A 12,071-nucleotide genomic window follows, 5' to 3' on the forward strand; every position below is an offset into this window, starting at 1 on the left:
GACTCCCGCCCACTGCAAGGAGATGACTGACAAGAGAGGGCCCCAGGTGGCAGGCTGCTCCCGACGGTGGGGCCGGGTCTCCTCACCTGGGGTGCTAACAGCCTCTGCCCACCCAGTGGGAGATGTCCCAGCTGGACGAGGCGTTTATGCAGAGCGCGGAGAACGTGTGTGGCTGCACCAAATACGAGTGCGGTGAGTGGGGAGGGGAGCCGGGGAGGTCGGGCAAGCTGAGTGAGCCAGGGGTGGCCAGCCGGCCTGGGGCCGGTGTGGGCGCTGGGCTCTCGGTGACTGTCGCCGCCCTGCTTGCCCATCCAGTGAAGGCCCCCGTGTGTCTGAGCCGCGAGCTGGGGGTGATGCAGCTGGGCCAGACGGTGGTGGAGGTCTCGGCAGAAGGCGTGTGCCACACATCCCGCTGCACCACCGTGCTCGACCCTCTTACCGGCTTCTACCAGATCAACACCACCTCCGTGCTGTGTGACGTCCACTGCGAGGCGGTAGGGGGCAGCGGCGCAGGACGGGCTGTGGGGGGCCATGGGGAGCTGGCCTGCAGACCCTTGGTGCTCTGGGAATCAGAGGGGCCCTTCAAGCTCCACCAAGCTCTTCGGATGAGTCTAGAGAGTGGGCATTGGGGGGACCTCTGAGACCTCTGTGGAAAGTGCTGAGGCCAGGAGGGGAACAGCAAAAGTGAAGGCCTGGCAAGGGTGAGCATTTGACAGAGAAAACTCACCTTTATTAAGCACCTGCTTATGCCTGGCACGGTCCCTATCCTCTTGGTTTGTACTGCTACCATTTGCTGAGTGCTTCTATTGATACATGCCCAGTACTTAGGGCAGTGACTGGCTTCTATTAAGGGCTAAATAAGTATGAGTTGAATAAAAGGGATTGGAATTATTCCCATTTTTCAGATGAGAAAACTGAGGTTTAGGGAAGTCCAGCCATTTGTCAAAATTGCCACAGGAACTGGGACTCAAACTAAAGTCTATCTGGAATCAAAACTGCCATCCTTAATTACCAGCAAGGTCATCTCTTTGTCCACTGGGGCTGGGTTTAGGACCCGCTGTCTACTCTTATATCTACCCTGAGGCTCAGGGTAGATATAAGGATGACCTTCCTGCCTGAGATACAAGGAGGCTGGGAATTTCCTTTCTGAGCATCTACAGGGGGCCTTTCTCTGGGTTCTGGGCTCAGGGACAAGCAGACAGTGGGAGAGGCAGGAGGGTGGAGGCGGGTATGTAGCTGAGGCCCATCGCGACTCTCCCTGTCCTGCAGAACCAGGAGTATGAACACCCGAGGGACCTGGCGGCCTGCTGCGGCTCCTGCAGGAACGTGTCCTGCCTCTTCACTTTCCCCAATGGCACCACCTCCCTGTTCTTGGTATGCAGCCCCTTAACTGCGCATCCCAGGAGGGGACACCTAGGACCAGGGCCCAGGGCTGGGAACAGATGGGGTCCTGGGCAGTGCCAGGTCCTGGGCTGCACCTGTCTTCAGAGCTGTGCCCTATCAGTTCACGAGGGCCATCGGCCACAGGCCCCCATTGGCTACCTCTGTGCCCTCTAGCCCGGGGCATCCTGGATCGCAGACTGTACCCGCCACCACTGCAGCAGCACACCCCTGGGCGCCGTGCTCGTCCGCTCGCCCATCAGCTGCCCACCACTCAACGAGACCGAGTGTGCCAAGGTCAGTGCTGGCCGCCTCCCGCGCAGCATGGCCTAAAGCCAGGCGCAGCAGCTGTCTTAGTGGTGGTGGTGGGTAGGGGCAGGGGTGTCTTGTGGTGTGGGGGGCTGTGGAAGGAGGGCTCCCCTGGAGCCTGGACCTGCCCTGTCACCCCAACTCCACATCTTTCCATGTATCTTTGCTCTGACCACATCGCACCACATCCTCACGCATCATCACAGGGCCATGCCCAGATGCACGCAAACATACACTGTCGCATGTTCTAGGCACACCCACATACACACCAACATGGGCAGTCAGCCGCTCACAGGCACCACACACTCCACAGGGACGTTAACACCTCGGCAAGCGAGTACACATACCACGCACTGTCACACGCCAAGGCACACTTGCACGCACACACCACGCAGACGCATAGTTCAGTCCTGCGATGGGCTAACAGGGGTCCAGCACTAGCATGGACAGCTGTCACTATGGGCACGCCTCAAAGAAAATGACTTCCTGGAGGGTTTGGGGTTATTGTTGAATTATTAGAGTTCTTGACGTTAATATTGGGCATTTAAAGATTTCTGGTCTCACTTAGAAAACAATTACACACATCCAAGCATTCTCTCCACACAGACACACACATGCAAAATCACACATGTACACACATGTATGTGCTCACAAAACCACACACATATACTTAGACCCACGCTCACACACGCATACACACACACACACACTTATTTACAAAGAACTGTCACATCCATCGTTTTATCAGTTTCACAGTAGAGGAGGAGGACTATTAGGAATCATTGCCCCATTTTAGAGATGGGAAAACTAAGTCCAGAGCAAAGGGGTAGCTTATCCAGGGCTGAGATAGAGCCCAGGCCACTGACCCAAGTGGGTCAGTCCCTAACCCCTTCCCTCCCTGACCCTCTGTGCAGGAAACACTAAGGCGGACAACGGTACTGGGTGGGTGGAGTGGTGCATAAGGAGAGCTGCCACTGGAAAAACAGGAGACCCTGGCGCCCTCACCATCTTTACCCAGCCTCCAGCCTCAGTGCCAGTGTCCCAACCAATTGCGTTAGGCCCTGTGGCTCTCAGTGGCCAGCTCAGGGGCCCCTTCCCCCTCTGGCCAGGGCCTGATGGGCAATGGGGCCTGGAACTCCTGCCCTGGAGCATCATGGGAGGAAAGGAGTCTAGACTCTAGCAGTCTTTTTGCCTCTTGCTGGGATTCTTGGCTCCTGGCCTAGTATGTGGTCTCCTACCCACCTCTCCTCCTCTCCCTCTAGGCTGGGGGCTCGGTGGTACCTTCCTTGGAAGGATGCTGCAGGACATGTGAGTGAGCATGGCGGAGGCCAGGGGTGAGGGGCTCTGGTGGGGGGGACAAGGTGTCATGTTGGGGCTCAGAGGACCAGGTTCCTGGCCTGGTGCCTCCAGTAGTGGCTCTTCAGGGGTGAGTGGTTGAAGGGATAACACCCCCGCCATGGGGCTCATGGCACAGACACAGATCTACAGGTGGGCAGGGGCCATGCTTACATCCCTATCCCAACAAAAGGCCTCTGCTCCTGTTGGAGACGGGACATTGGGATGTTGGGTCCAGGAGGTCAGTAACTGACCAGCTGCTCTGCCACCTCCTGCCGTGGCCTGCCATGACCTCCAGCCGCGATGCCCCCCATGTGAATTCTCCCTGTGGTCAGGAGCCTTGTCATGGAGGTGGCTTCAGACCCATGGGCTCCCAGACTGAGTCTGAGTGAGAGCTCGGTGCGTCTGTCCTCACCCCTGGCCCCTGGAACCTGCAGCCCCAACTGCATGTGCGTGCATGTTCCAATTAGCCTTAGGACCTTTGCCCACATGACTCCCGTCCCCCAGGGCCCTCAACCTTTCCTTGGAGAATTTTGGACCCTGTTATGTTCACTTCACATATTCCAAGGAAACTGGGCTCAGTGCCTCATTGGCTGATCTCTGACCCACACCTCAATGTTCCCTGAATGTCCCGTGTGCTCCCTGTGACCCGTGTCCCTCTCCCCAGGTTCCCTGGGGACCCTGTTTCCGGTGGTCCCCGTTAGCCCCGCCTCTCCTCCATGGGTTAGTGTCCACTGCCACCCAGGTACTCCTCTTGGAAGCCCGCGGGACTGGAGGCATGTAGCCGCGTTGCTATTTCTGCCAATGTCCCTTCTGCTAAGTGGCCCTGAGCTCTGGGGGTGGGGGAGCGGAGTGTGGTGCCCCTGCTCCTTGCCTCTGGCAAAGGCTGTAGGGCCAGCAGTGCATGCTGGGTAGCACGCTGCACCCCTGGGCTTGCATGGGAATGCTTCAGCAGTGCCCGCTCTCTTGGTGCCCAATGCCCACCAATGCCCAATGCAACCACTGCTTTGCTACTGCTGGTTACTCAGCTGGTCTCAGTCCAGGACCCTGAGGCCATGGCCAAGACAGTTCTCAGTTCTCCTGTCTCCTGGGAGCAGAGAGGGAAGAAAAAGTGAACTTAGCTCTGGCCAGGAGACCTCCAGCTGGTGTGGTCAGAAACCTACTTGGTGAAACCCAGAGGCCAGAAGAGGGGATTCCACCCCATTTCCCACAGGCACTCCAGTGTCACAGAGGGAGTCTATGCATCTGGCAAATATTTATTTAGCACCAATACATCAGGCCCTGTTCTAGGCACTGTAGACACAGCATAAATGACACAGCCCCATAGAGCTGACGTTCTAATAGGAGAGACAGAAGAGCAAGTGAAATTACAATAAGATGGATGCATCTGGTTTTATGGGCGCTGAAATTTATGTAGTTGGTGGTAGGGGGGCTTCATTAAGAAAAAGAACACAAACTTACAAATCCATACCGAGGTATGAAAGTGAAGATTTATTTAGAACGAGAGAACTCACAACAAATTGTGGAAGGAAGCTGTGCAAAGGAAGACCCTAAAGCTTACATGTCAAGAGCATCATTACAAGGGTGTCTCTCAGGAAGGTGACAGTGCCCTGGATAGAAATAAGGAAGGGAGGGGTCAGGGAGGGAGGCTGGGTGGAGGGAGGATGTTGTTGTCTCAAGAAGAAGATCAGGAAAGGCCTTGGTGAGGCAATACTTGAGCAGGTGAGGGTGTAAATGAGCCATATGATTGGTTGTCTTTGGGAGGCATGGTCCAGGCAGAAGAAACTGCGTGTTTATCAATTTCCATCTCTGTAACAGCCGTGTGAGGTGGGTGACTCCCGGCCCTGTCCTGTTTGATAGCTGTGGAAACCGAGTGATCCTGCTATGTGCAAGCATCGTGCTAGGGACTGGGGTTTCCATTCACTCAGGCAATTGCGGGATCTTAATGCTTGAACTGAAGCTCAGAGCGGGGAGAGGATACATCCAGGGTCGCCAGTGGATTAGAGACAGGCTTTGGGGCTGGGGTGGGCAGGCAGCTTGCCTTGTCCCCAAATCCTCGTCTTCCCTAGCCCAGAGTCCCCAGGCCGTCCCTGGCATCCTTCCCTATCTCACCCATCTCCCCTGCCTTGTCACCTCCACCTCCTTCCAGGACACTGAGCTAAAAGGGAGGGGCTCTAATGCATGGGCACTAACTCTGGTAGAGGGACCCTCCAGCATGACACTAACTGCCCCAGTCTGGCCCAGCCTGCAGCCCCGGGAGCACTACGCAGCTGCAGCTGCCTCACCCACCCTGTCCCCCCAGGTAAAGAGGATGGACGCTCTTGCAAGAAGGTGACCATCCGCATGACCATCCGCAAGAATGACTGCAGGAGCAACACCCCTGTGCGTGGCCCCAGCAAGGCGGTGCGGGGGCGGGGTGCAGCCGAAGATGGGGATGGGGGGCTTTGGGGGATGGAAGCCACACAGGCTGCCTCACTGGCCTGCCCGTCTCCAGGTGAACCTAGTGTCCTGCGATGGGAGGTGTCCGTCCGCCAGCATCTACAACTACAACATCAACATCTTCGCCCGCTTCTGCAGGTGCTGCCGCGAGGTGGGCCTGCAGCGGCGTCCTGTGCAGCTCTTCTGTGCCGCCAACGCCACCTGGGTGCCCTACATAGTGCAGGAGCCCACTGACTGTACCTGCCAGTGGTCCTGAGGCCTGGGGGTGGGGCGGGCTGGACCACTTTCTGCTTCCAGCTGACCCAGTGTAGGGTGGACGGGGGGCACTAAAGGTGTGGAAAGCTGGTACATGCTGAGCATGGAATGGCGGGCAGAGACACAGAGAGTGACTGGAACGGGCCACACCGGCCCATCCTGGCTCCCTCTCTGGGCTCCCCCTCCTCCACATATGGGAGAGTGCCACAGCTTGGGGCTCAGGGAACTCAGCTCTGTCCCTGGCTTGAGGTCTGGGAAGGGCCCTCAGTCAGGGGCATCAGCCCCTGCACATCTGGGACTCTGGCTGCAGTGCTTTGGTAGAGGGGGTAAGAGTTTTCCTGAGAAGCCGGGATCAGGGCTGGACCCAAGACCCAGTGGAGGGGCCAGATGTGGTGGCCCATTCTCTTTCTCGGCCCTTTTGACCACGGAAGAACCACAGACTCAGTAAAAGGAAAGGGAGCTTAAATTGAAACATCCAGGTCTGTGTATCGCTGCCCAGGAGGACTTCCCAGAAGCAAAGAGGGTGGGTTCCCAGGCAACGTGCTTTCACCATTGTCTGTGAGGTCAGTTCTGGAGACTGGGGAGTAGACTCAGTGAGCTTCAAGCCCCCTGTAGCCCCAAGAGGGATGCCCTGGTATTCTGTTATTGACCTTGCAATTCAGGAAAGGATTTAGAAGAGCAGGGCCACGGCTGCTCCATACCCACCTACTCCCATCCCTCAAAACCGGCCTCCCTGGCCGGTGGGCTGGCTCTGCTGAGGTGTGGTGGATGAGTTGTGCTGGACCCTCCTCAGTGAGGGTCCGACTCATCCCCATGTGGGTGGACAGCCCACCCCTCTGAGGGCCCTAGGGTGTTTAATGATACCTTCAGCTTGCAAGGGCAGACCCTGGCTTTACAATGTGCCTCTTCTCCAAGAACATAGCAGAGTTGGTCTCTGGAGGGGCCCGAGTGTGAGTTTTGTGGCTCAGCCAGTTCCCAGCTTTCTACTTCATGGGATTGTCCAGCAGGAGAGCAATAGTCAGTGGAAAATGCAGACCCTGTGCGTGTGCAGCCGCCTCTGAGCATTTCTCAGAGCCTTGCCTCTGAACCAGTGTGTCCTTCCTAAAGCCAGCCTGGGGCCCCCTCCACACCCCACCCTGTAGCCCTCTGACCCTACATACCACTTTGTGCTGCTGGGTCCAAAGGGCATGAACATGAGGTTGTTCAGACGCCAGCACTGCCCTGTATGTCTGGAGATGTGTGGCTGCCCTGGTACCCCTAGGATTGGGGTTGGGGCCCAGTGCCAGGATGGCCCCCAGCTGTTCTTGCAGCGTCTTTGTTCCTGTATCTGTGTTCTGTTTATATATCCAATAAACCACAGGAAGACATCAGACCTCTGAGCATCTCTGAAGGTGTCAGGTTTGCTTTGAATCTGAAGGAATTTCAGCTGTGAAGACGAAATCCTATTTTATGTCCGTGGAGGTCACCCTGACTTCTCTTGCCCCACCCGTGCCCAGCACTGTGCGCCACTCAGAGCAGGTCCTCCACGGGCATCTGCTGGTTTGAATTGAACTGATAGGAGGCTGGCTCCTAGAGGAGGGGTGGGGAGAAGGAAGAGGACTTTGGGAGCTGGAAAACTGGCACCCAGGTGAGGGGCCTGAGGAGTGGTCTGAGCTCTGTGGGGCCAGGGACAGATGCCTCTCACACAAGATGTGGACGGGTCAGGCCCTGAGAGTATGCTTCATGTTGGTCTCTCAACATTTCTGTATTTATTTCCCTATTTTCTCATAGAGCTCGGTAAGCTTTGCAGCTACTGTTGACTATACTAAGGTTAGGGAGAATCCAGGGATCGGGTGGTTAGTGAGGCTTCAACTTTAAAGTACTGTTGGCACATCTAAGGGGCAAATGGGAGAATGCTTTCCTGGATTGTCCCATTTGGGAAGGAATAGGAGAGGGGCGGCCTGAGGAAGCACCAGCCAATAAGAGGGGGATACTCCTAGGGCCTGGTTCAATGTTTGGATGCAAGGGCTCCACTCAGCCTGGAGGGGTAGAGCATTTCCTGTGAAGCTAACACTTGGAAAGCTTAGTTTTTATTTCACAAATATGTGTCTCTCCTCATGGTATATCTGTCTGCTAACATGAGCCCTGGGACTTTTCCTAATGAAAAGAAAGCTTTACAGCCTCTTAAGAAACACACTTCTAGATAAGCAGTGGATCAAAGAATAAATCAGGGCTTCCCTGGTGGCGCAGTGGTTGAGAGTCCGCCTGCCGATGCAGGGGACGCGAGTTCGTGCCCGGGTCCGGGAAGATCCCACATGCCGCGGAGCGGCTGGGCCCGTGAGCCATGGCTGCTGAGCCTGTGTGTCCGGAGCCTGTGCTCCACAACGGGAGAGGCCACAACAGTGAGAGGCCCACGTACCGCAAAAAAAAAAAAAAAAAAGAATAAATCAGAGTAGAAATTAAACAATATTATGATTATGAAATTACAACACATTAAACTTGTGAGATGCAGCTAAAGAAGTATTTAGAGGGACATTTATAGCCTTAAATGCATACTTTATACTGCTTAATTTCCTATCGTTATAGCTAGAGGTGGGGTGGGGCAAAGCTTCTCCATCACTGATGATAATTAAAGTTTTGTAATCAGTCATTTTCTCAGCACAACACATTCCCTAAGTCACATATCAACAGCTTTCAGAGAGAGTTTTGAACCCTGAGTTCAACAGAACATGACTTTAAACCAGCCTTTAAAACCAGCCTGATTTAAAATACTAATTCTATCATACAGCAAGATGTTTAGATTAAGACAAAGGTGGCTCTTTAGTCATTGCTGGAACCCCAGTTTTCCTGGCTGTTCAGCCCTCACCTCACTACTACTCCCATCTGTTTACATTCATGTATAAGCAGGCAGACTTTGAACAGGACCACTCCTTGTTAGCTGTTGTGTAAACAGGCAGAGGGCACCAGCTCAAACCAGCCAGTCTCAGCCTAAATGTCTTCCTGCAGCCTTAGTTGGAAGGGTGGCCTCAGACTTTCAGAGACCTGTTCTTCATAGCCTATCTATAACTGGTGACCCAGTTTTGCTGACTTGGCCCTCGTGGCTCCAGTTGGCAGCAGTTTCCAGGCTTCCTGCTCCACCCTCACTATATACTCACAGGTGGCCATAGATTCTGATGGTCACACCAACTGCTGGAATCACAGTGTTTGTAGGTTTCCAATCCCCACCCAGGAACCGCCTCCTGCCTGCTACTCCTGGAAGTTAACCTCACACACCAACCCTTTGGCTAAAACTCCCAGTCCTGTTCCCCTAGCTTCCTGCTGGGGAGCCAACTCTTTTGGGCTAAGACACTAGTGAAAGAGTAACAAGAAGCAAATCACCAACTAGCATGCTACCCTGCTCTGCACTGAGGGAAAATAGGAGAGGATGAGGATTTTTACCAGCCGCTCCGCGGCATGTGGGATCTTCCCGGACCGGGACACAAACCCGTGGCCCCTGCATCGGCAGGCGGACTCTCAACCACTGCGCCACCAGGGAAGCCCGAGGATGAGGATTTTAAACCTAAATCAGTGTTGCCCAATTGCCCTCAGAAAGCGAGTACCCAGGGCTTCCCTGGTGGCGCAGTGGTTGAGAGTCCGCCTGACATAAAAATACATACACCCTTTGACTAAGCCATCCTATTTCTAGACAGCTGTGGTAGGCTGAAATACAGACCTCCAAAAATGTCCACAGATTAGTACCAGGAACCTCTGAATATGTCCCTTACATGGTAAAAGAGACTTTGCAGATGTGATTAAGTTCAGGATCTTGTGGTGGGGAGATGATCCTGGATTATCCAGGTGGGCCCAATATAATCACAGGAGTATTTGTAAGAGTGAGGCAGGAGGATCAGCATCAGAGAGAGGAAATGCGATGACAGAAGCTGAGGCTGAATTTTGTGGTAATTTGTTACAGCAACAGGAAACTAATAGAGCATCTAAAGAAATAATTCGTACAAAGAGACATGTGCCAGGATGTTTATTGCAGCATTGTCTTAAGTTAAAAAATATTGGTGTGACTTTCCTGGTGGCGCAGTGGTTAAGACTCCATGCTCCCAATGCAGGGGACCCGGCTTCGATCCCTGGTCAGGGAACTAGGTCCCACATGCATGCCACAACTAAGAGTTTGCATGCCACAACTATGGAGCCTGCCTGCCGCAACTAAGACCCGGCGCAACCAAATAAATTAATAAATATTAAAAAAAAATATATATATATATATTGGTAACAACTTTAAATGCCTATCAGTAGGGAATGATTAAATAACCTGGTACAGCCACATTGTAGAATATTATATAGCCCTTTTGTAAACTGATACAGTAGGCTCTCCAGTATATGTTAAATGAAGAAAGGAAATTGTGGATCAGTTCCCATAGAATGACCTGCTTCCTTTGTGCTTCTATGTGGGGACACACACACACACACACACACACACACACACACACACCCATTATATCCCTCTCATTCTGTTGAAGGGTTTTCAGGACTGAGGAGGCCCTTCCTGGCTGTTTGGGCCAGCTGGTTCAATGGCAGCATTGGTCTTAGAACAGCCTATTTGGTTCTGAGGGTCCCAAAATCTGTCGCTGTGTACAGAAGGATGAAGTAACCACCCCAGAATAGACTCAAGGCATATCTATAGCATCTTCCCCATCCTTTGTTTCCTATCCACTCTATGCACATAACTTAAAGCTTGAGGGAACCCTGGAGGCCACACACCAGACAGGTAAGGAAACAGAAGCCTAGGATCCAGCCGCTCAGAAAGCTGGTAGCCAAGCTGGGCGGCTGCCCAGTCTGCAGCCCCCTGTGACGTATTTGCCAACACGAGGGGTTCTGAGCCCCAGAACTATCCCATTTTCCGTGCTTCAGGCTCAAGTTCCCGCCCTGATTTTCTGGGCTTAATCCTCTTCCTGTGGAAATCAATAAGGACATTGTGATGGAATGATTCACGTTCAAGGTCAGGCCGGAGCAAATTGGAGGCGACATGCTGATTTTACTGCCCTCACTTAAAGGAGAGCCAATCCTGCTCACAGACCCCTTAACCCTTTCTTCACCACTCCCGTTGCTGTGTCAGCACCTGCCCCGCGCCGGCTTCAGCCTTCTCCTCCAGGCCTAGGTCTCTGGGGTCTGTTTGTCCATGTGTGGCCCTGCCTTTTACATCTCCCCAAGGCTCTGACCCCACAGGCCTTGGAGTGTCACGCACTTGTCGTGGTGGTTTGGGGAAGGCAGATGGCAACCACAGTACTCAATCAAACAGGAACAACTTCAAGGTGAAGGTTAAACGCTGCCTGTGTAAGTTCACTGGCCATGTCCTGCCCCAGGAAATCTCCTCAAAGCAGAGTGTCTCCTCCTTCCAATCTTCTTTTCAGAGTTCCAGTCCCCCTCTTCCCTGATTTCTTGGGTTGTCCAACATGGGGTGATGGAGTGGGGGGACGAAATTCCTTCTTTCTTTCTTTTCTTTTTTTTTTTTTTTATGGTGTTCCTGGGTAGCTGGAACCTTGCATCCAAAATGATTCAGACACCCTGGCTCCTCTGTCTGGAGGGTCCACCATCTTCAGCACGAGCCTTCCAAAAGTGCCATGCTCCTCTGCAGCAAGCCAGCCCCGGGGAAGTGCAGGAAGCATGCACTGCAGGTTTGGGGGAGCAGGACTGAAAGTGGCCGGCTCTCTTCCACGTGCATCCCAATGGCCAGAACTCATGTACATGGCCACACCTAACTGCAAGGGAGGCTGGGAAATGTAGTCCAGCTGTGTGCCTGGGAAGAAGAGGAGATGGTTCTGGTGGACAATGTCTTCTCGGTGAGGAAGCAGAGATAGTGTGGACAACACTAAGGAGTTTGGCTGAGAAAACAGAAGAGAGATAGGGCGTGAGGTCAAGGGAAGGTTTGTTTGTTTGCTGGTTTGAGGAAGGCAGTGACTTGACCATATGTCCTGGAAGGAGCCAGTGGAGAGAGAAGTAGGGTTTTGCTAGGAGAGAGATCAAGGGTCTCAGAGATCCCATGGCTGGCATGAGGAGGGCCAGTGATGGATAAAGGTGCCTCTGGCTGGATAGACCCTGCCCTAGATCTCTGTTTATCTCTGTCTCCCCAGTGTCTAACACAGGGCACTGAAAACTGAGAATGAACATGCCTTTATTTTTTTAATTAAAAAAATTTTTGTAGAACATGCCTTTAAACATGAAAGTGAGGCGGCCTGGGCAGCAAGCAGTTAAAGGGTATGGGGTGGGCAGAGTGGGGGGCCAGGTGCCCCCCACATACCGTGGCAGTGCCAGTTAATCCCCTGCAGCAGGCAGGAAGCCTGCACAGCTGTCCTTCCCAAGCTGGAACTGTACCCCAACCCGGC

The 12,071-nt window shown here is 53.7% G+C and overlaps 1 protein-coding gene across 1 annotated transcript in view; it reads left to right on the forward strand.

Moving 5' to 3' along the window:
* Positions 1-5,719, forward strand: part of OTOG (otogelin) — an 84,839-nt gene extending 79,120 nt beyond the window's left edge. Inside the window, exons 50-56 of the mRNA XM_024731592.1 lie at positions 117-192; positions 316-494; positions 1,270-1,374; positions 1,558-1,677; positions 2,952-2,997; positions 5,327-5,406; positions 5,519-5,719. Coding sequence (XP_024587360.1) covers positions 117-192; positions 316-494; positions 1,270-1,374; positions 1,558-1,677; positions 2,952-2,997; positions 5,327-5,406; positions 5,519-5,719 — 807 coding nt within the window. The remainder of the gene's footprint in view (positions 1-116; positions 193-315; positions 495-1,269; positions 1,375-1,557; positions 1,678-2,951; positions 2,998-5,326; positions 5,407-5,518) is intronic.
* The last annotated feature ends 6,352 nt before the right edge of the window (positions 5,720-12,071 follow it).

The sequence above is a fragment of the Neophocaena asiaeorientalis genome, unplaced genomic scaffold, assembly GCF_003031525.2.
Source record: "Neophocaena asiaeorientalis asiaeorientalis breed wild unplaced genomic scaffold, Neophocaena_asiaeorientalis_V1.1 scaffold571, whole genome shotgun sequence".
Classification (NCBI taxonomy): domain Eukaryota; kingdom Metazoa; phylum Chordata; class Mammalia; order Artiodactyla; family Phocoenidae; genus Neophocaena; species Neophocaena asiaeorientalis.